The 27,959-nt window shown below is 47.8% G+C and overlaps 15 protein-coding genes across 15 annotated transcripts; 8 read left to right on the top strand and 7 right to left on the bottom strand.

Moving 5' to 3' along the window:
- Nucleotides 1-379: 379 nt before the first annotated feature.
- On the top strand, nucleotides 380-1,714 carry N7517_008979 (NADH:flavin oxidoreductase/NADH oxidase family protein; the record flags this gene model as incomplete). Its single annotated transcript, XM_056726702.1, has 1 exon — nucleotides 380-1,714. The coding sequence occupies one exon, from the start codon at nucleotides 380-382 to the stop codon at nucleotides 1,712-1,714; it is 1,335 nt and encodes a 444-aa protein (XP_056575274.1).
- A 787-nt stretch (nucleotides 1,715-2,501) lies between these two features.
- On the top strand, nucleotides 2,502-2,708 carry N7517_008978 (Chitinase II; the record flags this gene model as incomplete). Its single annotated transcript, XM_056726701.1, has 1 exon — nucleotides 2,502-2,708. The coding sequence occupies one exon, from the start codon at nucleotides 2,502-2,504 to the stop codon at nucleotides 2,706-2,708; it is 207 nt and encodes a 68-aa protein (XP_056575273.1).
- Nucleotides 2,709-2,824: 116 nt separating this feature from the next.
- On the bottom strand, nucleotides 2,825-3,133 carry N7517_008977 (uncharacterized protein; the record flags this gene model as incomplete). Its single annotated transcript, XM_056726700.1, has 2 exons — nucleotides 2,825-2,977; nucleotides 3,050-3,133. The coding sequence occupies 2 exons, from the start codon at nucleotides 3,131-3,133 to the stop codon at nucleotides 2,825-2,827; spliced, it is 237 nt and encodes a 78-aa protein (XP_056575272.1).
- A 979-nt stretch (nucleotides 3,134-4,112) lies between these two features.
- N7517_008976 (uncharacterized protein) lies at nucleotides 4,113-4,484 on the top strand (the record flags this gene model as incomplete). Its single annotated transcript, XM_056726699.1, has 1 exon — nucleotides 4,113-4,484. One exon carries the CDS (start codon nucleotides 4,113-4,115, stop codon nucleotides 4,482-4,484), a length of 372 nt encoding a protein of 123 aa, XP_056575271.1.
- Nucleotides 4,485-5,293: 809 nt separating this feature from the next.
- Nucleotides 5,294-6,906, bottom strand: N7517_008975 (uncharacterized protein; the record flags this gene model as incomplete). Its single annotated transcript, XM_056726698.1, has 2 exons — nucleotides 5,294-6,845; nucleotides 6,893-6,906. 2 exons carry the CDS (start codon nucleotides 6,904-6,906, stop codon nucleotides 5,294-5,296), a joined length of 1,566 nt encoding a protein of 521 aa, XP_056575270.1.
- Nucleotides 6,907-7,395: 489 nt separating this feature from the next.
- Nucleotides 7,396-8,154, bottom strand: N7517_008974 (uncharacterized protein; the record flags this gene model as incomplete). The annotated part of the gene is made up of 1 exon (XM_056726697.1): nucleotides 7,396-8,154. The coding sequence occupies one exon, from the start codon at nucleotides 8,152-8,154 to the stop codon at nucleotides 7,396-7,398; it is 759 nt and encodes a 252-aa protein (XP_056575269.1).
- Nucleotides 8,155-9,032: 878 nt separating this feature from the next.
- On the top strand, nucleotides 9,033-11,452 carry N7517_008973 (uncharacterized protein; the record flags this gene model as incomplete). Its single annotated transcript, XM_056726696.1, has 6 exons — nucleotides 9,033-9,126; nucleotides 9,179-9,801; nucleotides 9,851-10,720; nucleotides 10,779-10,839; nucleotides 10,905-11,075; nucleotides 11,139-11,452. The coding sequence occupies 6 exons, from the start codon at nucleotides 9,033-9,035 to the stop codon at nucleotides 11,450-11,452; spliced, it is 2,133 nt and encodes a 710-aa protein (XP_056575268.1).
- Nucleotides 11,453-12,919: 1,467 nt separating this feature from the next.
- On the top strand, nucleotides 12,920-14,008 carry N7517_008972 (sialidase family protein; the record flags this gene model as incomplete). Its single annotated transcript, XM_056726695.1, has 1 exon — nucleotides 12,920-14,008. One exon carries the CDS (start codon nucleotides 12,920-12,922, stop codon nucleotides 14,006-14,008), a length of 1,089 nt encoding a protein of 362 aa, XP_056575267.1.
- A 458-nt stretch (nucleotides 14,009-14,466) lies between these two features.
- Nucleotides 14,467-15,941, top strand: N7517_008971 (NAD(P)/FAD-dependent oxidoreductase; the record flags this gene model as incomplete). Its single annotated transcript, XM_056726694.1, has 6 exons — nucleotides 14,467-14,520; nucleotides 14,573-14,617; nucleotides 14,669-14,716; nucleotides 14,785-15,678; nucleotides 15,733-15,806; nucleotides 15,860-15,941. The coding sequence occupies 6 exons, from the start codon at nucleotides 14,467-14,469 to the stop codon at nucleotides 15,939-15,941; spliced, it is 1,197 nt and encodes a 398-aa protein (XP_056575266.1).
- A 1,051-nt stretch (nucleotides 15,942-16,992) lies between these two features.
- N7517_008970 (uncharacterized protein) lies at nucleotides 16,993-18,372 on the top strand (the record flags this gene model as incomplete). Its single annotated transcript, XM_056726693.1, has 1 exon — nucleotides 16,993-18,372. The coding sequence occupies one exon, from the start codon at nucleotides 16,993-16,995 to the stop codon at nucleotides 18,370-18,372; it is 1,380 nt and encodes a 459-aa protein (XP_056575265.1).
- An 84-nt stretch (nucleotides 18,373-18,456) lies between these two features.
- On the bottom strand, nucleotides 18,457-19,809 carry N7517_008969 (NAD(P)/FAD-dependent oxidoreductase; the record flags this gene model as incomplete). Its single annotated transcript, XM_056726692.1, has 1 exon — nucleotides 18,457-19,809. The coding sequence occupies one exon, from the start codon at nucleotides 19,807-19,809 to the stop codon at nucleotides 18,457-18,459; it is 1,353 nt and encodes a 450-aa protein (XP_056575264.1).
- A 503-nt stretch (nucleotides 19,810-20,312) lies between these two features.
- On the bottom strand, nucleotides 20,313-22,173 carry N7517_008968 (sugar porter family MFS transporter; the record flags this gene model as incomplete). The annotated part of the gene is made up of 6 exons (XM_056726691.1): nucleotides 20,313-20,563; nucleotides 20,619-20,835; nucleotides 20,884-20,980; nucleotides 21,048-21,856; nucleotides 21,916-22,042; nucleotides 22,100-22,173. The coding sequence occupies 6 exons, from the start codon at nucleotides 22,171-22,173 to the stop codon at nucleotides 20,313-20,315; spliced, it is 1,575 nt and encodes a 524-aa protein (XP_056575263.1).
- Nucleotides 22,174-22,788: 615 nt separating this feature from the next.
- N7517_008967 (SDR family oxidoreductase) lies at nucleotides 22,789-23,864 on the bottom strand (the record flags this gene model as incomplete). Its single annotated transcript, XM_056726690.1, has 2 exons — nucleotides 22,789-23,559; nucleotides 23,619-23,864. The coding sequence occupies 2 exons, from the start codon at nucleotides 23,862-23,864 to the stop codon at nucleotides 22,789-22,791; spliced, it is 1,017 nt and encodes a 338-aa protein (XP_056575262.1).
- Nucleotides 23,865-24,206: 342 nt separating this feature from the next.
- N7517_008966 (uncharacterized protein) lies at nucleotides 24,207-25,703 on the top strand (the record flags this gene model as incomplete). The annotated part of the gene is made up of 3 exons (XM_056726689.1): nucleotides 24,207-24,389; nucleotides 24,447-25,310; nucleotides 25,371-25,703. The coding sequence occupies 3 exons, from the start codon at nucleotides 24,207-24,209 to the stop codon at nucleotides 25,701-25,703; spliced, it is 1,380 nt and encodes a 459-aa protein (XP_056575261.1).
- An 89-nt stretch (nucleotides 25,704-25,792) lies between these two features.
- N7517_008965 (fungal specific transcription factor domain-containing protein) lies at nucleotides 25,793-27,599 on the bottom strand (the record flags this gene model as incomplete). Its single annotated transcript, XM_056726688.1, has 3 exons — nucleotides 25,793-25,991; nucleotides 26,048-26,695; nucleotides 26,746-27,599. The coding sequence occupies 3 exons, from the start codon at nucleotides 27,597-27,599 to the stop codon at nucleotides 25,793-25,795; spliced, it is 1,701 nt and encodes a 566-aa protein (XP_056575260.1).
- Nucleotides 27,600-27,959: the final 360 nt, after the last annotated feature.

Below are 27,959 nucleotides of genomic sequence, written 5' to 3'. Positions count from 1 at the left end.
ATAGTTGTTGCTTCGCTACTGTCAAATGGACATGGTATATCAAATAATCATCAAAAAGGCTTCGGGACAACAAACTACCCGTCAATTATTAATTCTCTTAAATTATGCATATGCATAATTCCCTGGGATATTCCATCGAAGGTAACTTGAGATGCTTACATATCATGAACGAAGTGGATCACGATCGGCAGGACTTCATTCCCTCTCCAGACTTTTCGTCCGAAAAGACTGGAGAGCGAGAATTTTCTAGCACGGTGGAACTGGGTGGATCTGGATTAGTGGTGTATGTTGGGGTGTTTAGAGATAAAAGAAGCTATGTGCCTCAATATTAAATATGATTTATCTTCAAATCCACATTATATATTACGTTTTTTTCACCATGTCTACAAGATTTCCCAGCGAGAACGTCGATGTATCGCCTCTTGGGGCGGTATTGCAGTTCGAATTCAGTCAGCGCACAGCTTCGAATCGCTTTTTGAAGGCCGCTCTGACAGAGAGAATGGCCTCGTGGTCTCCGACTGATCTTTCGGCTCGAGGTATTCCCAGCCAAAATCTCATCAATCTTTATCGTCGGTGGGGAGAGGGTCAATTTGGACTTATCCTCACCGGTAACATTATGATGGCATATGACCAGCTTGAGTCACCGGGAAACATGATCATTGATCTTGAGAACCCATTCGGGGGAGAACGATTCGAAGCATTTAAGCAATTGGCCACTGCCGCCAAGCAGCATGGGAGTTTGATCGTTGGTCAGGTCAGCCATCCTGGTCGTCAGACATTTGAGCAGCTGCAATCCCACCCGGTTTCTGCTAGCGATGTCCAGCTCGTCATGCCGAAGTTTGGTGCATTTGGAAAACCCCACGCAGCTAGCGAGGAGGAAATTCAGGATATTATCCGCCGCTTTGTTCATGTAGCCGTCTACCTGCAAAAGGCCGGGTACGATGGTATTCAGCTGCATTCTGCCCATGGATATCTCCTCGCGCAATTCCTGTCACAAACAACGAACAAGAGGACAGATAAATACGGTGGGAGCTTGGCCAATCGTGCACGGATTATTGTGGAAATCGCCCAGGCCATCCGTCAAGCTCTCCCAGGTCCCGGTTTTATCATCGGAATCAAGATTAACTCGGTGGAATTCCAAGAACATGGATTTACCCCCGAGGAGTCCAAGGAGCTGTGTGAGATTCTTGACCGCACCAATTTCGACTTTGTTGAGTTATCTGGTGGAACTTATGAAGCTGGTGCCTTCCAGCACAAGCGGGAATCTTCGCAGAAACGAGAATCATTCTTCTTGGAATTTGCAGATCTCATTGCTCCTGCTCTCAAGCGGACACGCAGTTATGTAACTGGAGGATTTTGCACGGCCTCTGGAATGGTCCAGGCTCTGGAAACTGTTGATGGTGTTGGTCTTGGCCGCTCCATTACCCAGGACCCTCGCTTGCCAAGGGAGCTGCTCGCCGGAACTGTTCAGGGTGCAATTCAGCAGAAGATTGATCCCCAAGACTTTTTCCAGACAAGTCCCGCTGCTGGAGTACAAATGCTGCAGATCGCACAAGATGAAGAGCCGATTGACCTGAGTAGTGATGCCAACATGGAAGTTTTCATGAAAGGCCTTGGGGAATGGGCGCAGCAGATGCAGAAAGATGGAACTGCAATGAACATGTATGGTTATGCTCAGCTTCCCAAGGGCCAACCATTCCAAAGTCATCTGTGAAACCAATTTTCGAGGAAAATACAGAGTAGAAGATGTCGAGAGTCATAGATGATGTTTAGTTGCATTCAACATATTGAAGTCCACTTTTTCCACTATAGCGTATACCACAGTTATCATCCAAATCCTGATCAGCCGGGAGGGCTAGGAAAAGATTTGTCCTCTTCTCTGTTTCTTATTGTTGGCAGGCTCATCGCAATGCATGGAGTTTGGGAAATTTAGGTCCTGACTGGTTACAACTCACATCCAGAAAGAAGGATCCAAAAAAGCAGAGCGTCGTCGATCAAAGTATTGTCAATAATAACCCAGATGATTGCGCGGATACTGATGTGCGTGAACAACAAGCGACCAATAAGGAACTTGAATTTAAACGAAAGAAAGAGGGAGAAGCAACTCCTAAACCTACATTCAACAGTGAGTGTTCAGTCCTATGAATTCACCATTACCGTTAATAATTGACTAGCGGATCATGTTGTTTAGGTCAAATTAATTAAGAAGTTGGGAGGTAGTAGTGGCCTAGGAGAAACCTAAGAAGGCTTTGACCATGTTGCGAGACGTAAGTAACGGTAAGTTCACATGCCTTTGATTCCTTAGCTTCCATTGGCCCACTGTCGCTCACTCGCTACAGGTAATTGCCATTTATAATTATCAGAATTCCGAAGATGTGTGGAAACGATTCAATATAGTATACGAGGGTATTCGTTCCGAGTTAGATCTGACTGCGATCGAATACTTCAAACAAGAGGGACAAACAGTCGACCTCGGGTCCTGCTAGGGTCGCTTTTTCAGAATGGAGAAGGGAAAGATGGTTCAATTCGAAAGGAACTTCGTCCAAAAAGGAATACAAGACATGGCCGCTCGGTGGGTTGATGATCCGACCAAAACAGACAAGTACCAAGAGTCGGCCCAGAAGGTTACGCAAGTCCTTGCAGCATTGAGAGACAAAATCAGTGAGATCTATATGCTTGATTTGATATCAGATTATAGCCCATTCTAGGAGTGATGGTAAAAAGGTATCAATGTTGATGACATTGAATTGATTTTTGGCCATCTTAACATCAAGTAGAAGCTGGCACATTGCCTAGTGTTCAATTCCACGGATCTCAACATCCATTACTGGTTCTCTTTATACTCAAGCTCAGTGATCCTCGCTGTTCTCTCCACATTTCGATCTAGTATAGAAAGAAAAAGTTCCTTAGACTCGAGTCTAAGATCGCGGCCATCAACATAAGGCACAACATCAGGGTAGTCCATACCCCAGGAGTCCTAGTCCTGTTCAGTCATCAGGTGTTCACAATTGCTACAGAAGCGAAACAAATAATCTAGATGAACCCGTACCGATCCATAGTAGTACTCTGGATCTTCCTCTTCCCGATCTTCAAGGATAAAATCACCGTCGAGAACGTTAACATAACCGACCATTCCCCTCGGTTCGGATTGCGGAGTAGTTCGTTTTATTAGCTCCACGCTAGCTAGAATTGACCGCATATAGCGTTCATCTAACAAAAGAGGGTAGTTAAGGCGAGGAACAGCACTACACATGTAAAGGCCGTGGTTTTCGACCCATTGTGTATGCCGACGTTAGATAACGGCTTCTAATGCTCCTTCCAAGGTAGGATCTTTAAATATAATATTTCGATAGCCTTCGCGGACCATTTCAATATGCGCGGATCCAGCTTTAGACCACAATTGCTCGTAAAACTTAAGGTCAGTTAAATAGGCCTGGTCAAGCTTTTTAATAGCTCTAGCCCAGTCTTTGTTGGATATTTCTGTATAGCAGGTACGATAAATCGCCTAGCCCTATTGCCATCCTCTAGGTTGACCAGACTAATAGTTTAAGAAGTATGGTACAGACTTCCATTCTGGTCTTGCATGCTGTCGGTGATAACGATCGTAGTGTGTTTCTTCGGGTGGAAACTCTGATGAACGCCATGGTGTAGACCATAGTTCATCGTGAAAGATACTAGGTGGATGTTTATTCCAAGGCATGGTTTCTACAGCGTAAGTAGATGCAGTTGAGAACCTCCAGGGCTGTTATTTTCATGATTATCCCCCTACGCCGGTGTGGTACCATTTTTACTGTGCCAATTGTGTCCCGCTCACCGCCCGGAGACCCGGGTGGAGCCTCGTTACGTAAGGACTCGCCTAGGCGGTACCCGACGGCAGTTCCGGATCTCCATCTCTCCAGGGCTGTTCCCAACCTTTGATGTATCTCAGAGTCAGTCTTACAAGATTGAAGATTGAAGCACCTTTGTGTTGAGATCTCCCATTAGTCACATGACCTCCCTATAGTTTATTTAGGCTCTGTATCCTCTATCCTCCCCTCTTCACTTCTACATAGCTCTACAATACACATATTATTGTACATTTTCATGATCTCTCTACTGCTGTAGATTCAAACATGGAGGATGGCTTCCGCGGCCCACTTCGTTATTTACATTCTAAACAACGCTTTTTCAAGTCCTGCGGGAGGGGCCGGAGGGCACGGGAATATGTGATGTCCCATGTCACCCGGAACGAGAAAGGCAAAGATTTGAGCAGGGGGGCTGACCAGGCCCTGGGCATTCGCCTTGCAAATGATAGTATGGGCACGGCTCTCTCGGCTCTTTTCTACTGTCTTTCTCGGGATGAGCGGGTCGCCCACAAGCTGAAAGCAAGCATCATTGACACCATTGGATTGAAACCCCCGACTTGGGGGCAACTTGGATCTCTGGGCTATATTCGCTGTGAACTCCAGGATGGTAGGGACCTGTCGGTGGGATGTCGGCTTTGAGGAATGCACTAACTCCATAGCCCGCAAAGTCATGAGACTCTATCCTGCAGTTGTACTCAATGCACGAGTAGCGAACAAAAATGCCACACTGCCAGCAGGTGGCGGGACGCATGGTAACTCGCCTATCTTGGCCCGAGAAGGAGATATCATGGTCTTTTCCACCTGAGCTAGACATCGCCTCGGGAGGGACTTTGGGGGGAGAATCCAGAGCGCTTTCATCCCGAAAGGTGGGAGCAACTCAATGCGGATATGCCTGGGTTTATCCCGTCCAACAATGGCCCTAGGTCTTGCCCTGGTTGTAAGGCTTCCATTCAAGTTACCGCCGATTTTGCTGTAGTTGGCTAACACTACTGCAGAACATTATGCAAATATTGTTTTCACCTATATGGTTGCTCGCATTATTCAGACCTTTTCAACGGTCTCCAATTATAACGCAGAGCCATGGAGAGAACGAATCAGTTTGACATTGATGAACGAGCATGGGGTTCTGATAGGCCTCAGCTGAGCGGCTAGCATATGTGTCCGTAGGTATATCTTCGTTATGTTACCTGCCAGTTGTTTGAAAGAAAAGAGTGCATTCAATACAACATACTAAGTACAGAAGGGGAAGGGAAAGGAAAGGAAAGGATTGGTGGAATCAGATCTTTCTGTGGGGTGTAGGGTGATATCGGTAGAGCGATAGTACCTCAGAACCGTAATATAACCCCAAACTATGCCACTGGAAGCTGTGCTGGCGGACAATCAAGACATGCCTGTCTTCTTTCACAAGCCCTCGAGCATGAAAAAATAACAGCTCGGTCCGATATAGGTTATCCACGATTCCGACAGTCTCTCCGAGACCCTTCTTGAAGTTCCCTGTGCGTCGTCCAAAATCCCGGCGAGAGATTATCCTGGATCATACTAATGTCTATATCCAGCCCTAGCGCCTCACACGATGATCTCGCCCCCGTGGAATTGTCCGGGTCAACATTCCTTGTTCCTATATCAAAGACTCGAATGATAATTGTGTTCAACAGAGGAGTCACGGACTGTGCAACGGGGAGGAAGTTTTGAATTGCTTCTGCAACTTTATCTGTCTCCCATTCAAAATCCTCCGCAAGGCTCAAGTTGTCTCGAATGGCCAGCTTCTGAAGTGTTGGTGGTAAAAATTCAGACATGGCTGGTGTGTCACAAGTCCATCCAAAAAGCATGACTGCAGGTAGCTCGGCGGTTCGAAGAAGCGGGAAGTGCTTTAAGATTCCTTTAAAAGGTTTAAAACTTTCTTTCGGGGTTCCATTGCCACGTTCTATTGCGCCCCAAACACTAGGCCAATAAAGCGGACAGAGCTCCATGCTAATGGAAAGATGTTCAACTGTGTTCTTCACACTCATCAGCCCTTCAAAAAGCACACCTTGTGTTTTCAGAGGAGGTTGAGGAGAACAACAGTTATAGTTGAGTTCTTTATCCTGTGATGGGTAGACGAGGCCTAGGTGAACACTCTTTAGCGAAGACAGGTGCGACAAAAGATTTTTGACCTCCTCTTCTTCAATAGGGGATTCTGTTAACACAAGCCTCTGAAGCTGGGCCAGATGCGCCAGCTTACTTGATCCAGCAGGCTTGGATAACTCGTTGCCGACACCCTCGAAACTTTGGAGCCAGATTTCCAAGGATTCCAAAGAAGGTAGATAGAACCAGCCTGCAAATTGATCCGGATTACAAACGGGGAATGCATCGATAAAATTCCATCTTGTTTCGTTAAACATCCTAGGACCTGGAACATTCAGACCGTATTCGACAACGGAGAGTTTGGAAAATTCAGATAATGTATTCTCAGGCGCAGAGAGAAGAGCGTGTCTCATCATCAACCCCGGGAAGCCAGTTTGCCACACAAAAGTGTAATCCAGTTGCAGCGACCGTAGATTATGAAGTTGAGAGAGAAGAACGGCCACAAATGCGTATGGGTCGCCCTCTTCTAGAGCATGGATCCACATATTTGGGGAAGAAAACTGTGCCTTGGTGATGATATCTTTTGCAGCGTTCACCTCATCCTGGAATAGAGATGAGAGATGGCTCCAGTCCCCATCAATTTGAGGCACTTCCCACTCGTCTTCCTGGTCCGCTGCTGGATACACCAGTTTCGAGGAGATCATGCTCACATGGTGAATGTGCGCAGCCAAATCTGGACGTTCGTGAATGACACGGAATAGCGTTAGAACCCGCTTGAGGGGAGGTCTGACCCAGTCAATAGCGATTTGGCGATACAACGAGCTCTCCGAGGAGACTTGCAAGCCTCGAGATGTGGCCACTACGGATGCAGTGTCAGATGGTGAGATTTGATCCAGGATCTGCACCCAGCAATCTTGGGGGAGGGTTTTCAAGTCGCTGTGGGTGGGTCAGCTTGGGGGTATTCTCTATAGGAAAGGACTCACTTCGTTGTTCCCATGGTGAATTTTTTCCTGTTCAATGTCAGGTGAAAGTGTGTATGAGAATGATAGAAAGAAAGGCAATTTAAGAGAATGGGAATTCTATTCATAGAACTAGAAGGGGATTATCACAGAGTACCTGGTTTTCTGTTACAACCACGTTGGGGGCCACGTTGGGGGCCACGTCCCCTATTGGATGCCTGTATGCCTTAAGGCACCAATGCCCCGATTGGGACAGATCTAGCTCTTCTCTCTTCGTCCACTCATTTCGATAGGAATATAGGAATAATACAGTACGTTTTCTCCATAGCGAGACCTGTAGATCTGATTCCTCAAGACCTGTCTGAGGATTGTATTTGGGAAAAATATATGTATATATATATATATATCTATTTTACATGATACACCCAAAAAAAAAAGAATTTAACATTGAAACCCCTTTATACATTTCCATGAATTATTCCAAGTGTCAATTAATAGTCCAAAATCATCGCTTATTTAGGTACTTCCTAACCTTTTGAGATCTCTTCCTCATCAACTACTACCGTTAGGCATGCGTTTAGGCTGAGTGGTCCCGTGCAAGTCCCTACCACGGTGATTTCATCCGGAAGAGACATGTCTCCCACAACTTTGTAACCCATTTCCTTGGTCCAGCTATCGCATCCCCAACTCACATCCTCCGGGTTATTCGGGTCCGGTGAACAAGGGGGAAGGTAGCCCTTGCCATTGAACGCAGCAACCTTGGGTTGGACAACTAGCTCTTTTGGACTTTGAGTCGGGTTGTCCGTCATCCACATCAGGGTTGACATGATCTCGCCACAAGCTGCTTGGTTCTTGTGTTGCTTGTTTGCTGGGGTGGCACACTTGGCTAAAGCATCCGTGACCTCTTTGTACTTTTTTGGGAGTTCGGGGTTTAATGTGCCGTCGCCTCCCGCGAAACTGGCCTTTTCGTAGATAATCTGCCTTGTGCCCCTCACGGAAGAAGAGAGGTAGACTTCGTTGCCAATAGAGAGGCCGATCATGGCGTTTGGACGCTTGCTCCTTTCCTTATTGCTGGCGGCGGGGGCATTTTTCATGTCGTCGAAAGCAACTTGGATCATTTTCAGGAATTGCGCGTCGCTTGGTGGCGCTGCGAAGCTGCATTTCGAGCTGTAGGCCCACTGGGTTGTGCCGAGTGACAAGTCTCGTGCAATATTGAGCTCGAGTGCCAGGGCACTGCCTAGCAAGGCTAAGAGGAAGCCGACTGATAGGAGGGCCTTTGGGAACATGATGGCGGGACTCTGCCAGGAGTGTTGAGGGAGAGGTGAGGATGTAAAAGGAGATGGCGAATGATGCCAAAAAAGGGATTAGAGCGAAGACCGGGCCAGCGTGCTTGAGTGGTTGTCAAGTACTCTGTGATAAGTTGGGAGGGACTCGGTTGTTTTAAATATCCTAGGTGAGTTGCTCTCAAGCGTTATTTGCAAGCAAATTGGACGTCTAAAAATCTATGCTAGGCTTTCAGGGCATTCTAGGCCATTTCAGCTGTTCTAGCCCCCAATCATCACGCATCTTTGGTGTTTTATCGCTCATTTACCTATATAGGGTAATGGTTCTGCCAAACTTATTAGGTCAAATCATAAGCAATTCCCCATTGCAGTTAGAGCTTGGCTAGAAATACAATATATGAAACTTATGTTGTATATCTTTCGACCTGTCTAAAGTATGGCTATTTCAGTCACACTCAGAACTTTGGAAGGGACCACCTGCCTAGTTGGGCCCAAAGACACATCCTGCCCCTGAATCCCTTGACACTAGATACGCATCAGACAATGTCTTGAGGTTAGGTTCTGGAAGTTGTGTAGACAAGTGGCAAGTGGTCGCCATTTTCACAGGCTATGTGCCTATACTTAGTTGAGCCAAGCTCATCATGCCAAGATCCAATATCGGCATGTGGATACGCGGAATGGGAAAGATCATCTATGTTTGTACTGTCAAATGCTTCCTCTAAAACCCACTTCTTAGTGGAAATTTGCTTGCAAGTTTGATTGAAATTTAATAATGTGGAAGCTTTGTTTGATACATAATCTGGTTGAGCAGTTTAAGATCGCATATAAGAGCTCCACCAGACTCCCTTCCGAGAGCCAGTCAACAGCCCAAGGCTCACACCATGAAGTTTTCTCTTGGAACAGTTTTGGTGGCAACGCTTGCCTTGACTTATCCTATCCAAGCTAAGAATGTTCCTAAGAACGGACGCTATATAGGTTAGTCCTTTGTACCAATTCCCCCAGAACGCATAGTAACATCCCTTCACAGTTCCTGCCGTCGATGAAGCCAGCAGCTATCAGGACGGTGTGGTTTCTCATAAAAAGGCGGTTACTACAGTCCCTTGGTTTAGTGATCGGGCTTCCAAGAGTGTTACGCCTTCTGCAAATATCAGTCGGACCTCCAGGCATCATCAGGCCACTCAACGTTCTCGGTCCTCAGAGGCACCTAATGAGGGAAATTCCTCAAAACAGCCCTCCTCTACTACCAAGAATGACGATCAAGGCACAGAGTCGACAGGGTATACAAAATATAGTTCGAATCAGTCGAATTCAGCCAACACCATATCTCACCCTTCAAACACCTTGGTCTCATCGGAGACATCCCGTTCAAATCAACCGGGGCCTTCTACGACCCACACCACTAGCTCATCCAAACTGCCTACCTCAAACACTGGTGGCTCATCTGGAACAAGCACACCCTCTAGGCCCCCCCAAGGGGACACTGGATCGGACTCTGCTACATCTTCAAATATGCCAGAGCCGACAGGCTCGCCAAGTACTACTATAACTCATGCACCTTCCAAATCTCATTCGACAATTAATTCGTCCATGGCGGTCATCATTCCTGGTGGACATACTACAAGTGAAGCTGTGGTTGTCCCTGTAGTAACAGTGAGTTTAACAGATTAACTGTTATGATAGAAATTAACGCACGTTCTAGACTGTCGCAATTACCAAGGGCCAGGAGACCAGCAGTGCCATTTTTACTGCTACCTCTGTTACTACCTCGGAGGATTCAGAGCCAACGGCTGCATGGGGTTGTGCTTCGGTTGACATTTGTGGCGTCTGTCTTGTTCCATTGCTTTGTCCATTGAGCCTTACCTGGGGTCTTATCGGTGGATGGGTTCCAGTTAACCCTCTACCTGGTGGTCCAATCCCTCTTCCAGCTGGCGGTCCAATGCCTCCTCCTTTACCGCTCAAACCCCCGGTCGCTGACACTGCCACGTCGATGACAACCTCCACTACAACCACAAGTTCCACTTCAAGCACCACCCCTGCCTCTACTTTGCGCCTTTGTATGTCCATTATTGAATCTGGTTCAGTAGAAGCCACCTCGACACCGATGACTAGTTCAGCGGCTTCTACGAGTGCAACTCCAACCACCACTCCCGTCTCTACACTACGCCTTTGCATATCAGTTGTCGAATCCGGCTCAGTAACAGCTACCAGCGCACCGTGGAGTGTCACTTCGTCAACGCGCGCTTCCGGTTCTTTTGCTACAACCTTGGCAACCACTACAAGCTCGGCAATCACCAGAAGCTCGGCATCCACCACAAGCCTGACAACCACTAGAAGCTCGGCAATCACCAGGAGCTCAGTGATCACCACAAGCTCGGCAGCCACCACAATCCTAACAACCACCAGAAGCTCGGCAATCACCAGGAGCTCAGTGATCACCACAAGCTCGGCAGCCACCACAAGCCTAGCAACCACCACAAGCCTGACAATTACTACAAGCTCAGCAGTACCTATGCCTCCCCCTGAGGTATCCATTAACGCAGTGGCCCCTAGAGGGGATGGAACTACTATCGTATGTGTCTCCCGAGAGTTTGCTCGTATACCTATCAGAAAGCTGACTCGAGTTATAGCACAATGAAGTCGGTTGTATCTCGGTCAATGGTCAAATCCTATGCAACAGCTGGACTCAGTGTTAGTATCTACTCGACTTTCAGCCTTTATTAACCGCAGAAGAACCAGCTAACCTATCAAAAAAGCCGCAATACGCACCGATTCAGACACCACCACAGTGAAGATATACGCAAAGGTTGATGGCGGTACTTCGGACCACGTGAATATACAGCCTGGTTGTGAGCTGACTGCCAGCTGGCCGTCCAGCTATGGTGATGTTTACTATAAAGCGGACGACTGCCTCTATGACGCTCAAGGTAAACACCGCACACTTCTACGTTCGATCCCTAATAAACGGAGTATGTTCTAATATCTTCCAGACAATCCCATTCAATGCTGCACTCAGCCCACAACAGATACCGTTCCGAATCCATACGCGCCTATCTGTAGGAGGTCCTACAAATTCCTTTGGGATAAATTCACAATCTGGAGCGAGGACTGGATCACAGATGATGGATTGACTCTTCACGCGGCTGTTATGAAATGTGGTATTGTCACTGACTGGAGTGCCTCCCGGACTGGTGATAAAAACACGGGAAAGGGCTACGAGGTAGTGTTTGATATAACATTGCAGGCGAACAATTGTGTTGGAAAGGCTATTTATAACTCGGGAGGACCTGCTGTTAACTGTTAGCGAATTGTGCCATTGCAGACTTTGTTGCCGCTCGCTTGTGGCTATAAATAGTGTATTTAATGGATATTTACAAATCCTAGTGAGGAAGCATACCAGATAGATGGATGATAAAATGCAAGATCTCTGGATTCTAGAATATGGAATACAGAGGGAATAAAATATGACAATCTGGGTGCAAGATACAGGGAATCTAGGGGGCAAATTGGATTATGAGAGTCAACGGAGATTCGTAAATATTTGATGTCGGTTTTGTATTGAAAAGCGTAGTCCGATCAATGGTGTTCAACTTTCTGTATTTATGTACATGCTCTCCTTACAAGTTAGTTAACTATATGGACCTTGGATTACATAAAAATTACAAAATGGCTATGAGAGGAGAGGTCAAGTGATCATGGAGGAAATAGTGCCAGAGGAGCCCATGGATTAGAGGAAAAGGCTCTGCAGGAGAAAAAGAATCGGGATTGCCGACTGCTTTTCCGACAGAACGTCATAGCAACAAGTTCTTTGCCACAGCCCATCCAGAGATGCCGCTATCACCAAAGTAGTTACTTTTCAACCTCTACCACTTTTGGGAGAATAGCGAGGGATGTACAATAGTATGAGCTGCAATGCTAAACACCAAGATCGACAAAGGGGGCTGCTGGGGAGATTCAAGCAGAATATATCATCATGTCCTCTATTCCGATATCTGACACCGATTGGATTTGCCAATTGTGCAATGTCCGCGGATAGCTCCATATCATTGCCCATATATTGCAAGGCTTGGTTATACATTGTATCTTCAACGGATCTCCACGATGTATCTTGTGGTGAGAACAACCCCTGTGAGAAACTATCCCTAGAAGCCTGGGATATTTTGACCCGGCCACGCTCATGAATGACTTCAGTCTGGTTGCGATGGGGACTGATTGGGAACCTGTTCACCGAACCCAAATCCATACAATTGTGATACGTGCCATGCATATTGCGGAGTCGACCGTTCTCGAGTCGGGCAAATCGGATGGCCTTCGTATATTCGTATGATGCACTTGGAGAGGTGAAAGTAGGAGATTTCGGAGATTGTATCAAGTAGATGATCAGTCGTGGGTATACAACATAGCAGGGCGATGATGAAGTGTAGGAAAGCGAAAACTCCCATAGTGGAAGTTATCTCCAGTAATGCATTTGTGCCTCCAATGGCTGAAACCATTTTTTATGGCGGTTTCTACCATCTGTCAGCGCATAGCTACTAGGGCATGAGCCCCACATGTATTTAAACCATTCTTACCCATTAATACAAACCACCGTTTTTGACCCCTAGACTCCGACACCATCCATGACCCTTGACACCTGAGGCAGTAAAGCAGTTAGGTAAGCATTGTCAATGACGTCACATGTCCAGGTGATGTCTCCCCGAGCATTTGAGTAACAGAACGTTGCAGCCTTGCAGGACAAGTTTCTGTCACACACTCTCAAATTTCCAACACAATGCCTGGACACTTGGGCCAAAAGGTCCTCAAGACCTTGGGTCTAAAAGATCATGTCCATCAGAACTCGAGCGTTCAGCTTCCAGGCAGACCAGCCGTGAACAACGATGAACGCGGATTGTCTTCACCTCCCAACAACGGCACATACCCTCGCCTCTGCAGGCTCTCAGATGGCACCATTCTCTCGTCTTTCACCCGATTCCCCGATGGACAGCGCTCACTCCGCGTCGCAAAAAGTACCGATAACGGCCGCACATTCGAGGACTTCTCCGAGGTAACTCGCGCTGCTGGCGACGTGGATAACATGTTTTTGTGTGAGGTGGCTCCGGGGACAATACTGGCGGCTTTCCGCAATCACGACAAGGGTCCGAATGGCCCCACGCACTTCCGCATCACGGTCTGCCGGTCAACGGATGGAGGTCGTGTCTGGCAATTCGCTTCGCAGGCAGCTGAGAAGCGCCCTCCTTTGGGAATTTGGGAACCGTTCATGCGTGTTGGGCGCCAGGGTGAAGTGCAGCTTTATTTCTCGCAGGAATTCGCCCATAACAACCAATGTACTATGCTAGTCGTCTCGCGGGATCAAGGAAGTACCTGGACTCCACCGACCTGTCTGCATGGCGACCAAGATCCGCTTCGCGATGGCATGTGCGGCATTGCACGAACTGTTGATAACGGCCGCGAGGCTCTTCTCATGGTATTCGAGACCACCCGGTACGGACCGTTCAGTGTAGAGGCGCTTCTATCCTATGATGACGGTGCCACCTGGGGTTGGCGCCATGAAGTTTTCCGCCCACGAAAGGGTCACAATGCGGGCTCTCCCCAGATTGCCTCTTTTGCAGATGGATCTATGGCCACGATATTCATGACAGACGATGACTCAGAGCACGTGAGTTGGGTAAAGAATGCCTCTATCAAGGTTGTATTTGCTGGCCCGCCCGTTGAAGGGCGTGTTCAATGGAGTCCACCAACCCTTGTCTCCCCAGCCTCCAGTTTCTGGCCTGGAATCATGGCATTGGATCACCACACCGTACTAGCCACTTATGACCGGGGTGGGCCCCTTGCGAAGACCATCACCTGGCACCCTGCGTAGTTTGATCTCTGGGGTACTTTCTATCGAGAGCCTTGAGACTGGTTCCAGGGTACTCGTCATATTCATCGCGCAAATGGGTGGTCTTTCAAATGATGCTTCACTAGACGTTTTCCATATTCTTTATACCTGGTCTCATAGTCAAACACCAACTATGCTATTTCTTTTAAGGAGCTCCTCGTAGTCCCACAATCATATGCTTCGTAGATGTCTCCGCGTCTCCAGAAGGCAGTCATTCAAGGGCCTCAACTTACTCCAGTGTAAGGTCTCTTAGACCGGATGCCGGGACTTGAAGGTGGCGTTCGGTTCTTGACGGATATAACTTACTCCGCTTGGCTCGGAATTAGCCTGATGGAGAAATTGGCCTCGGAGTTAATCAGATAATCAGATCAGATTAAAAGAGCTATTTATATAAAGAGGTTGGGGGTAACCTTTGGAAATTTCCCTTCAATTCATTCAAAATGGCAACCTCACTACGGAATGTTATTGTTGTTGGCGGATCGTTCGTTGGACGTGTGAGTTCATTCTGCTCCCGATAGAGAGTATAACCAACTGAGATCAATACAGACGACAGCTCAAGAGCTCGCACGTATCGTGCCTTCAACACACAGGGTAAGCTACCACTGAGGTCTATCTTGATGAAGAAGCTAATGTCTTGTGCAGGTCCTCTTGACTGAGCCTCATAGCCACTTCCACCATCTGTTCACATTTGTAAGTTGACATTGATACCAGTGGACGTTCATTCCAGTAAACCTCCAAGGCTAACATATGCTCCATAGCCTCGGTTTGCAATTGTTCCCGGGCAGGAACACAAAGCGTTCATTCCTTACAGTGGGATCTTCAATGCGTCGCCCAGTCCTTCCTCCCATGGCGTAGTCCAGGCTCGCGTTTTATCGGTCAAGCCTACGCATATTGAGTTGGACCGTGAATGGCAGGGCTCGAAAGTGGTTCCCTTTGACTACATCGTTCTTGCCACCGGCACCCGTCTCTCCAAACCAGCAGCTATGGACGACGATGACAAGGCATCATCGGTCGACTATCTGCAAAAGCACCAAGCTGGCGTGAAGAGATCCAAGTCGATTTTGATTGTCGGTGGCGGTGCTGTCGGTGTTCAAATGGCCACCGATCTGAAAGAATATTACCCAGAGAAGGAGGTCACCGTGGTGCAATCCAGGGCGCGAGTGATGCCAAGTTTCCACTCTGGACTCCATGACCTTATTAAGCGACGATTTGATGAGCTGGGGATCCGACTCATCACTGGTTCTCGGGTCACTGTTCCCGCCAGTGGATTCCCCAATGATGGCAGCACCTTTGATGTTCAGCTCACAAACGGTACCACAGAATCCACGCAATTCGTCATCTTGGCCACTGGACAAACCCCAAATAATCAACTAGTGGCTGACTTGGAGCCTTCTTGCCCAGGCAGCGAGTCGGTCATCAATCCGGATAACGGATTTATTCGCGTTAGACCCACTATGCAGTTCTTAGATGAGCAATATCTGAACATGTTTGCCGTGGGTGATATTGCAGATACCGGTGCCCAAAAGGCCGCTCGGCCAGGCTCGGCACAGGCAGCGGTTGTTGCGAAGAACATCCAGGCTTTGATTGAAGGCCACACTGCCGAGGATACGTTTGTGAAGGGACCTGGGGCCATTCATCTGACACTCGGCATGGTAAGTTCATCCAGCCTTGACGCGGACTCATTACTCGGCTAACTGTTGGTTTAGAAACACAATGTGATCTTCCGCAACCCCAATACCGCAGAGGGTCAGACGGAGCCTTGTATTAACCCGAAAGATGAGTGAGTTCCTTTCTTTCTTGCATCATCCTAGCAGAGGCTAACATCTTCACCAGTGGCCGAGAGGATATGAATGTGGAAGCTATGTGGGAAAGGATGGGTATCTCGGTTGAGAATCCTCGTCAATACCACCTGTAAGCACTGCAAGCATTGAGAAAAATAAATTAAAGAATGAATGTCGCCAGATTTTTTACCTCTGTCGCAATCTTTATCACTCAATTTAATTTAATTTTATATTGACACGGGAAACTCGGGTCATCTTCGTCTAATCCGTAGCACGACATAATGACTAGAAGTGAAGAATATCATATACAAAGATCATTTGTATTATTCACATGTGATAACTCCTAACTCTCGAAGTCACTGTAACTACTCGTAGTTGGTTATATTATTATTTTTTGACGGCCCTATCTATCAGGCAAGATGTTCATGGGTGCTTGCATTTCCTAATTTCCCCTTTTCTTCCTTTTTTTTCTTCTGCGAAAATTTACAGTTTTTTGAAATAAGAACATCATCCATGCTATTGAAGAGCCACATGTGAAGGTGAGTGAAAAAACGACGTCAGGAATAAATCGACGGCCCGAAGTACATACGGAGTTCCAGGGGAAGATCAACAGATCAACAGGAGAGTCCTGCACACCTCTAAGCGAGCATTGCCGATAGGGTCCGCACTCGGCTTCAAGATACAGGTTGGTGTGCATCTTCAAACACCTTGTCAACATATCACGTCTTGCTCCACCAATCACCAGGGTCTTCGGCAGCCGGGGACTCTGGCAATGGGACATGGTGATCATTCTTTTGGTATAAATGCGCACAAGAGAACCCAACTTTATTGATCATGCAAGTGAGTTTTGCTTTTTTCTACTCTGTACGAAAGCCCACGAGATCTCATCCACCGCATCCCAGTTTTTGTCAGGATGCATTGCAAATTGGCATTTCATGCCTTGATTGCCACGGCTCTTGCCGTTCTACTCTCCGGTAAAGCCTTTGCTACCAATGACAAACGAAGTGTAGGTAGCAGACTTCTGAACTCAAGGCTTCTCAACTGACAGCGAGTTTTGCCAAAAAAAAAAAGGTGGTTGTACCAATCCCAAGCCTCCAGATCCCAGTGGGAAAGAAGTTTATTGGAAGCCCGGTGGCAGCAAACCCCCTCAGTCCGAAACATGTTTACAAACCAGAAGTATTCAACATGCACCAAGATGGTGGTAATACTGGGACAGTCGATAATTGGGGGCCATTAGGAGCTGAACTGGACGTTTCGAGTGCGCTTGAGGGTCTGCATATCTTACTTTGGACCAAGAGTGGCCAGATGGTTGCCGGCTACACAGGTATTGGACTCAGCGGGCTCAGATGGGGACTGGCGGCAGTCGACAATGAGACAATGGGGGTTCAGGCGACCTGGTTCCCCGAGGTAGATGGCCAGACCTTGAATGTGGCATATATGGAACTTCTTTTGGACAAAGACCAAATCGTGGTGACATCCAAAGAGGGCCAGATTTATGTGGTTCAACTTTCCACTTCTGAAGGATCGCCCAGTCTCGATCTCGTTAGAACCTACAACCTGGATTCTGTTTTGGCTCCTGGTGAGCTTCTCATCAATGCGATGTACGATACCGATGGCAACTTGTGGTTTACGAGCGGTGGCTTGCGATCTCAGGCCGAAGGTGGACATGGAGATCCTGCGCAGAACTCTACCACAATTGGATATATTGAGCCAACGGGCCCCTTCCATATCCGCCACATCCCAAACGAAATGGTTGAGAATGGCATCGCTGTCACAGGAACCACCGTCTATGTGATCACCGGTCCCTCCGGTACCAAGGACCACGAGAACGCAACTGGTACTCTCTATTCGCTTACCTCCGGACCTGGAACATCCATCAAAACACTTTGGAGCATCCCGTATGATGCCGGTGATGTGAAGAAGCCCGGCTCCTTTGCACGTGGCTCAGGGGCAACCCCGGCACTTCTTGGAGACCAGTATGTTGCTATCACGGACAATGCCAATGGCCGAGTCAGCCTAGTCGTTTATCACCAAACAGCGCAGCATGAGTCTTCGCAGACCATTTGCAGCGTCCCGTTGTTTGAATCGGGACTAAGCAATGTCGACATCGCACCGCTGACACACGGCGATGGGAATACCTATGGCGTGATGCTTTGCAACGACTTCAATGCACCAACGTTGTACTACGTGGATTCTGGCCTGAATGGGAAATTCAATAACCTAACAGCCATGGCTCCAGGTGTGATCCGCGTCGACGTCGCCGCCGATGGCAGTTCCTGCAAAATCGCCTGGGAGAACGATCTCAGGGTCCAGTCTGTTCCAATTCTTTCCACCCAAAATGGCCTCGTTTATGGCTATACACAGTCGGTGGCCGCGTCTCTAAAGGGTCTGTATGAATGGTATGCTGTCGCATTTGATTGGCAAACAGGCAAGGAGGCCTGGAGAGTGCGAGCCGGTGCAGGGGGGACGTACAATGATGACTATCAACCTGGGGCTCTTGGACCAGATGGAAGTTTCTATCAAAGCGTGATTGGGGGATTGGTCAGGTTCAAAGATGGCGTATGAATGTTGAATATTTTCTGTCCAGTGCTACTGATCGTGTTTTGCTTTCCCTTGTAGTATATGAGAGAATAAATACAATCCAGCCATTCACAGACTTGCCTTTGCTGAGAGAGATTGCTTCAGCTTCCTCATCCGCTCCTCCGTGACAAGAAACGAGGTCGGACATTCCTGAGAAACGTCTTCTCCAACAATCATACGAGCCACCATCTCTGCCATTCTGAAAGCTTTGATCATACCAATACCTTGATATCCACCACATACCCATTGGTGCTCTCTGCTGCTGAAAGGAAGTCTACCAGCAAAGGCTGAACCATCCTGTGTGTATCCGAGGATACCACTCCATGCATGGCTGACTTCTGACGTCGAGTGACCGTTGCTATACATCTCGGCCATCACGCCCCGAAGATGAATTTGAGGACAGACGTCCGTCCCGCTATCATCCCCTGTGGCCCGTCGACCTGTGCTAGCTCGGCCTAACACAATCCCCCCCGAGGGTCTTTGGATCAGATAATCCCAGTCTTTGTTTGAGTACCGATACCAGAATGAGTTCTCCAGGTTTTTGCGAGGTGAATGCACTGTTTGATGAATCACATTGCCTCTCACAGGGGAAATGTACGGTCGCAGCTCGGGGAGGAGATGACCTAGCCAGCCATTTGTTGCGTGGACAACATGTCTCGCCCTGATATCTCCTCGATCGGTATGTACGACAGCAAACTCATCCTCTTTTCTGTCGGTAATGGAGACAACCTTTGTATTGGACTGCACACAAAGCCCGTTTTCCGTGATAAGCTTGCTCAAAAGCCCCATCACCATCTTGTACGGCCACATTGACGCTGCAGGGGTACCTATTGCACCAATGCTCCGATCGGAACAGTTTAGCTGGCGAATTTTGGCTTTGTCTGTGTACACGGTGTATTGAGAAGCAAGCTCCGGTGCATATCTTTGCATATCGCTGATCGCGGCAATGGCGTCCGCAAAGTTGAACTCGTCATAGTACACATCGATTCCTTCGATCAGGCTTAGCTCGCAGTCGAGTTCACTCTCCTGGATTGCGGTGGTCATATGTTTCAGGTGACTATGTTCGAAGTTGGTTAGGCGAATTGCCTCTCTGACGCCATATCTTGCTTTTCTGTCGGGCCAATAGTTATAGCTCATTGTCTTGATATGCCCGCCATTGCGACCGGTGGCACCTGAGCAGATATCGCGAGCATCGATCAGAACTACCTTCAGGTTGGTAGTCTTTTGGTATAGTGTTCTCGCGAGGCTCATGCCGGACATTCCAGAGCCAATGATCACGACATCTGCATTGTCGATCCAAGAAGATTGGGTGCGAGAAATAGGTGCAGGTTGGGAGAGCCAGAATGATTTGGTCGAGTTGGAGACTGGAATTCCTGGATCAACCAGGCCTGGTTCATAAATTCCATCTGGGGATCCGGACATATTGAATGATAGAAAGAGAACTTGACTTGAAGTGCGAGTATGTGTAGAAAATATTTGATCTTCAACTGAATTCTTACCACAAGATAAGAGACGAGACGCCTCGAGAACCTCCAAAGAGCAATATATTCCGGATGGGCTATCTATTTCCTAATTAGGCAAGTCAAACGAGGGGAATGTAGTCCTAATTAAGAGAAGAAATGCGCTTTTCTTCCACTTCCTCAATACTCTATAGGCTTTATGGGTCTGAGCTCATATCTAGATCTAGCCTTGTCGAAGTACACCATGTTCGGAAAGTGATATGAAAGTCCAAGATTATACTCACCATTTCTAGGCAATCTAATTGACTTGACATGTATCAATTCAATAGAATTAGTAGAGTACACACAAAAGAGTCTAGTTTGATCATGGAGCTCTCGGACTGGGACAGTCAAGAACTATTGCATTTTCATATGGATGCTTGAGATGAATTGACATAGCTTGAGCCACCTAGCTTCCCCTTCTTACTAGACATGCTCGTAATGTGCTGTCGTTGGCCCTTGAACTTTTTCTCCAAATTGTGTGTCCAAGATACGATCCCTCTCTGCGTCGACAAATGTCTGCGGTCGCTTACGTTGAGTCAGCTCTTGCTTGCCACATACAATCGATGAGGGATGTTGGATGAAAATTTCGTCCATATCCTCCAAGGTGCGTCGGGAAGTTTCTGGATAGAAACAGAAGATTATAGGGAAGAATGACCAGGCAATGATGGCGAAAACTAGATATGCAAGGTCAGCTTCCAGTATCGAAAAGAGGGACCCATATAGACTCACTGAGATAAAACCGCCAGTGTAGATTATTGACACCAACACTCGTGAACTGCGTCACGATAAATCCACCCATCCAGTTTGTTGCTGTAGCCGCGGCAGCCCCTCGGGTGCGCCATGCAAGTGAGTTCACCTCGGAGTTATAGACCCAGGGGACTTTGGCGAAACTCGTTCCATAGAAGAAGTAGTACAAAAAGAACATGGCAGTGGTCACTCGTCCCATCTGCTTCCATTAGCTATGAGATTGATCTGGATGAACGGAACCACTTACCAATTGTTTTCGTGAGGCGTCGCTCTCGCTTGTTCGAAGGCACATTGCAGCAACGAGATAGCATGCGCCCATAGTTATCGAGCCATAGAGCATGAGCCTCGAATTTAACGTCAGTGCATGTTTGTTTAGACAAAGCATTGAAGCTCCTCTTAAGTATCACTTACTTGCGACGCCCAAAACGATCAATAATTGCCAGACAACAAAATGCGGCGAATAGATACGTCGTGCCATTCACAGCAGTGAGCAAGCGGCTCTCCTCTTCTCCGAGTCCGACACTTTCCTGCAAGAGAGTTGGAAGATAATATCCGAGAGCATTCACACCACTGAATTGCTGCATAAACTGAGTACCACAGGACAAGAGTAGCCGCCGGAGGTTTTGCGTCTTGTCGCGGCACATCAAGACATCCGCCATCGGTACCTGGCTTTGACGCTCAACCTCAAGTGCCGACCGTATGGATAGGAACTGAGCAGTCACACTTGGATCATGAACGTCCTTGTTCTTACCCTCCAGTCTCGCGAGTACTGCAAGCGCCTCCTCGTGTCGATCCTTGAGCAAAAGCCATCTCGGGGACTCGGGAACAAATATCAGTGCCACCACCACGATGCATGGGAATATGAGTTGAAATCCCAGAGGGAACCTCCATTGCAGTGCCTCGCCTTGAAAGAATAAACCATAGTTCATCCAGTTAGCCAGACAAAAGGCTACCGTGTTGGAGAGAGAACCCACTACCACGAGCTTCCCCCGAACTCGTGGTTTGGAGCACTCAGCTTGGTACACAGGGCACGTCGAAGAGGTCAGTCCCATACCGAAGCCATTGATAATACGGCCAATGATCAGCTGTGGGAAATGCCAGGAGACAACCTGGAGGACCGCACCAATGGTATTGCACACCAAGCCAAGAGCAATTGTCTTCTTTCGACCGAGCCTGTCGCCGAGAGTAAAAGCAAATATAGCACCGAAAAAGGCCCCAAGCTAAATATCATCATTAAGATCACATCAGATGAGAGTCATGGGTAAGAAGATGAGCTCACAGAGAAACAACTCGATGTAATGCCAGAGATATTTGACTCTTTCGTCTGTGGGAAGTGTTGCTTGAAGTCGGCTGAGATTAAGACTCCTGAGAAGACTCCTTGATCATACCCAAACCATGCCATTGAGCTGAATCGTGCGTTTATTAAGCATTGTTCTTTGCGTAGGATTTGATTGAAGACTCACCAGGCATTTGCGACAGTGATCACAGTGATCAGCCATCTTCCACTGAGCCGACTTGAGAGATCCAAGTTACCCATTATTTCAAGTGATTTGTTTGAATTCAAGGCCATGTAGAATCAGGTCTAAGGTTTGTGGGGTCCATTAAATACCCCTTGCTCTTCTGATCCTTTGCCATACTCTCCAAGCCTTGGGGGGAGAATGAACAGCCTGTCATGGGGTGCTTGTCAGCCACACAAGCACAGTATACCGAGGTAATCAAGGAGAACTCAAGAAGTGACGAGGCTCAATTCCCCCACAAAGGTGGAGAAGGGAAAACGGCATTCCCCATGGGGAAGACAGGGGGAAGACGGGGATATGCGGCACGGGGGTAAGCGGCATGGGCTCACTACAAAAGATGCTGAAAAGCCACAGAAACTAAATATGAAGCCAAGAAAAGGTGATCGTGTATGAAAGAGAAGAACTGGGGCACAAACGGGGAAGTGCAAGCCGTCGCCTGTAGAGGCCTCAGGCACCCAGGCCATAATGCTAGACCTCTTGCAATGTCCAACTCTTTTGTCCAGAGAATCTAAATTCCAAATACCTGTAAGATTCGGCTGAATATTGACGTGTCCCTGAGTTGGGTATATCAGACATGAATGTTACGAGAGGAAGCTCATTTATATAGTTAGGTATTTATTTCGCTCGGTAAACATCTAACAGCTGGGCGATCTTTCGCTCAGCGAGACTGACTGGGATACTAGATCTCTCACAGTGTCATGAAATGAATGATACTTATATCCCAACTCCTTTGCAGCAGTTTGACCATCCAACCCACAACTCTCATCAATGAATTGGTCTTCTTGTGTGACTTTGGTTCCCAGATCAGGGAACTCCTCCCCTATGATCTTTGCAGCCAGGCCATAGGAGAATCGCTCTGGAGACGAAGGAACATATCGATTACCACCCACCTCTTCTCGAAGTAGTGACTCGACATGGGCAATGGCCAGGTCACGGACATCAATCCAGAATGGCACTCGTGCAACAGGCAGAGGGTTTTCTCCGTTGGCAATCCTCCACAACATCGCATTCGACTCGTTCAGTTTATCCACATGAGTAACGGGGTGCACCACCGGCCCAAACGTCATAGGTGGACATAGTGCGACAATATTGAATGTCGGACTGTGTTCCTCCACATATTTCCAAGCTTCCAGCTCAGCGAATTTCTTCGACCCGCGATACGCGATTATCGCATTCGTAGCTGGATCCACGGACTCCTCGTAGGTGAGAGGGTTCCAATCTGCACCAGTGTAGGTGAAATATGGAGGACTTTTGCGATTGGTATCAAGGACGGAGGCGAAGGAAGAAGTAATGACGATGCGCCGTATTTGTGGATTGCTGCTAGCCGCTTCAAGAACTGCCCGTACACCATTTATTGCGGGAAGGATAAGTTCGCGTTCATTGTTCGTTGTGTTGTATGTGAAGGGCTGTGTGACCGAGTTGTTAGTAAGTGGAAACGGAGAAGATCAATGACACTTAGGCTTACGCTGGCCGTATGGATCACTCCGTCTACTCCTTGAGCAGCTTTCATCAAGCCCCCAGGCCTTTCAAAGTCATCGATTTGCACAAACTCCAGCCTGCTTGAATGCTGTGGACGAGCCTTGATCATAGCATCGCCTTTCTCCAATGAACGAGTTGCGCCGCGCACTTGCATACCACGAGCGAGCAATACGTCGACGATGTGAGCTCCGATAAATCCGGTCGCACCCGTGACAAGAATAAAATTAACCATTGTTTTTCTGTTGAAACAAAGAACCCATTGAACGCAGTCAAGAGTGTAGGAATAAATCAACCACATGCGCAGGTATATATTGTCTCACTAGCCAATGATCATCCACGGGGGGAAGCGGCAACTCCACTGAAATCCCCGCAGTCGGCTTTCGTTGCGAGATCCTGACGATGTTGGGGTGCAATAATATGTTATTGTCCTATCTCGGGGTTGGTATGGATGTATGGATGTGAGAAGTAGAAATAGTGGGAATGAAAGCACTATTTCTACTTCCATCCTCCCGTGTTTTCACTGATATATCTTTTCAAGTTGAATCCCTGATACTGTTTCCAGATATATTTCATAATGAGTGCTGATTTCTCCGTGCACGTACAGGATGTCACAATCACTTCTTTTGAAGTCATTGACCTGCGATTCCCTACGAGCCTAGACGGTGTAGGGTCGGACGCTATGCATGTGGGCACCAATGGCTCACATCCTTACATCCAGCTGAAAACAAATAAAGGATTTCTGGTTGGAGAGGGCATTGTAAGTCTGAGATTCACTTCTGGGTGGGATTCCAGTGCTGAGACAGTTTCACCCTAGGCATTTAGCAATGGCCGAGGCAGCGAGCTGATCTGTATGGCTCTCGACATATTCGCCCGACGGGTTGTGGGTAAAACCATGCATGAACTGACACGCAACATGGGGAAGACATGGAGGTACATGGTATCCGACTCGCAGTACCGCTGGATCGGTCCTGAAAAGAGTGTCACTCATTTGGCCGTCGCGGGAGTATTGAATGCTGTTTGGGACCTCTGGGGCAAGATCCTGGGCAAACCGGTCTGGAAAATCGTCTGTGACATGGATCCGGAGGAGGTTGTGAGATGTATTGACTTTCGGTATATCACGGATGTCATCACCCCCGAGGAAAGCATTGAGATGCTCAAGAAAACACAAAAGAACAAGGAGTCTCGCTTGCAAGAGGCTCTCGAAAATCGAGCGGTTCCAGCATATACCACGTCTCCTGGGTGGTTAGCCTTCTCTGGAGATCGGATGCGAGAGGTACTCCAAGAAACCATTGCGGCAGGATATACTACGTTCAAATTCAAGGTTGGAACCAATGTGGAAGCTGATCGGGAACGTTTGGCCGCAGTGAGAGAGGTTCTGGGGTATGATCAAGGTCACCAAATCATGATCGACGCCAACCAAGTCTGGAGTGTTCCCCAAGCAATCGAATACATGAAACAGCTGGTGGAATTCAAACCGGTGTTTATTGAAGAACCAACCAACCCGGATGATGTTTTGGGACATGCGACTATTCGCAAAGCTCTCAAACCGTATGGTGTGGGCGTCGCAACAGGCGAGGCAGCACAGAATCGCGTCACTTTCAAGCAACTCTTGCAGGCGGAGGCGACCGATGTTTGTCAAATCGATGCCGTGCGACTTGGCAGCGTCAATGAATGTCTCGTAAGTGCAGCTTTGCCTTATCCTTGCTCGGCTATCCTGTCTAATGACTAACTGGGGCAGGCCGTCATGCTCATGGCACTGAAATTCAATGTCCCATGTGTGCCTCATAATGGTGCCATGGGCCTCACAGAATTGACATCTCACTTGAGCACAATCGATTACATCGCTATCAGTGGACGCAAATCAATGCTAGAGAATGCCGACAGCCACCGGGAAAATCTACGCCATCCTTCCAACATTGAGAATGCCCACTATGTCACACCACTCGATCCAGGATATTCAACCGGGTATACTGACACAGCTTTGGAGAAGTACACGTATCCATCAGGGAGCTTCTGGGAGAGTGATATTGGACTTGAAATAATTGCTCAGCCCACTGGGGGAGAACTGTAAATAGATGAAGTTATCCAGCGCATCGATCGCATCGATTCGGTGAATTAACCCCTGCAGGGTCATTGCATAAGCTGTCAAATCATGACTCGTCAGCGATTCATACGCGTGAAAAGTCTTTGCTTTTTCTGAACATCTTCAAGTATAGTTATAACAGCTTCAAGGCTGGAAAAAGCCCACGGTCGGATATTATTCAAAGCCAGGCTTTGTAGTGCGTCAATATCGGCCACCAAATGTTGCAAAGCGGGATTGAGTGAAGCGAGCGTTAAAATGACAATGGCACCCAGTGATCTGTAGGATTTATATCGTCAGTATTTGTCAAAGACTTCTCGATCCACGTGACATACGATAAAGAGAATGTCCATGTGTACTGGCTCGGGTGCTTCAGGATCCGGGTGGTGCTGTGAACGTAACATCGGCAGCTCTCGATGCAAATCCCAGCCTTCTCAACAATATCATGGGATATGCAGGTGAAATCGTGAGTCACAATAAAGAGGACAAATGGCCTGTATATGATATGACGCGCGGCAAAATACCGAATCCGTAGTATTGCCTGGCGATCATCCGATTCCTGCATGGAAGCTTCGATGTTGAGTTTTGGACGAATGCTGTCTGGTATCGAAGAATGCCACAACTCGAGTTGTGAACGTAGCTCATCGCAAACTGCACTCATGGATGATATATCATCCATAGAAAACTCCTCCGGTGTGGTCAATGTGGTGGACGATAGCGTTAAACCGTGCTTTTTGCTCGGGTAGAGGGAATTATGCACACGGTTTAGTAATCTTCGAATAGATATCTCTGCCAGGTAGCAGGTCGATTGCATCATCCCAAGATTAGTGCATTCCGGAAGACTAATTTCGTCGGTCAGTTGTTGCAAACCACTTCGTGGGAGTTCCAGCTCGGCGAGTCGATCGCACTCAATCAAAAAGCAGGACCAAAATAGACGGATCAAGCTCTCTCGCCACCAAGGTTCTTTCTGTTGGCTGTCAATTCTGCGCTATGATTAGAGTTATTCTATCTTTGGGGCCGTCAGGAACCTTACCCTGAAAGTTTGAACTGAATTATCGTCGTGGCGGAGTAGATGAGTCGCCAACTTTGAAGGGGGCGGACGATATATGCGAAGTACACGCTAGCAAGAACAAGCGCTTGTGGTAGCACGAGGCTAGATGAGAATGACCATGCAGACTGGCTGAGGAGGGTTGGCATGGCGTGCTGCATGTACTCCATGCCTGGGGGCGAATGAAGAAATGCATGCGCATCTGATGGTAAACCAGCGACGGCACCAAGTGCTAGCACAACCATGCATAAAGTCGATTCAATACTCGAATCAGGCCCATTCTCCAGAAACCCGCTGAAGATATCTTGAAACCTGCCTGGATCCAAGATCGGATGATTATGATGAGCTGACGCGAAGAAGATAGATACTAAATTAGTAGCCAGATCGTTTTCAATTTCAATTGATGGTTCTGGTACTGACGGCCATCTCTCGAACGACAGCTCCGGAGGGAGGTGAGCTCGTGATTCTAACATGAAAAACAAATCGGTCGGATACTCCCCGATGAGGGATTTGACCGAGGGTAAGCTCAGGAGGTAACTAGAGGATGTTTTGTGTTTGACTGGGATTGTCAATGGGGGTAGTTCTGGCAAATTTGGTTGGATGTCTAATCCGGAGAATGACCAGGGCGAGGGCATGGTAGCATTCGGACGCTCTCTTGCTAGGGCCGATATGCGGCCAGGGGGCAGGGCCTTGGGGACAGCATGGGCACCAATATGGGGCTCTCTGATTTCTGAGATTTGATGTGACTGATTCTTGAGCATTGCCTCGATTTCATGTAAGCGGGTGAGGATTTCTCGAGTGCCACCGGAGGTGTCGATCCTATCCTTGTGAGACGACATTCGCCCATGGATAGTCAGTTAACCGACACGAACCTCTGGGAAGGTAAATCATCATAGTGACATTCCACTTCTAGCTCTCTGCAGTGAGCACATGATGGCTTTTGAGCATCACATCGCCGTTTCCTGCATTTCACTTTAGCACTGGCATGAGACATTGGGGACAGATCCCCTACCGACTTCGACAAAAAGTACAAGCCAGTGCTGCTCGTTTTCTGCTAAAACTCATCTTTTAAACTTGTGTGTTGATTGTTTTTAGATGTCGATGCTGACGCTAGAAATCAAGTCATTTGGAGAGAATGGCAACGTTGGGAACCACTGAGACCTCCTCGGGGCCCTTGGAGCCCTGGAGCTTGGGGGAGC

The sequence above is a fragment of the Penicillium concentricum genome (genome assembly GCF_028827145.1).
Source record: "Penicillium concentricum strain IBT 3081 chromosome Unknown utg000004l_segment0_segment0, whole genome shotgun sequence".
Lineage (NCBI taxonomy): Eukaryota > Fungi > Ascomycota > Eurotiomycetes > Eurotiales > Aspergillaceae > Penicillium > Penicillium concentricum.
Note: the sequence above shows the minus strand (reverse complement) of the source record. Positions and strands in the feature narration are given on the sequence as shown.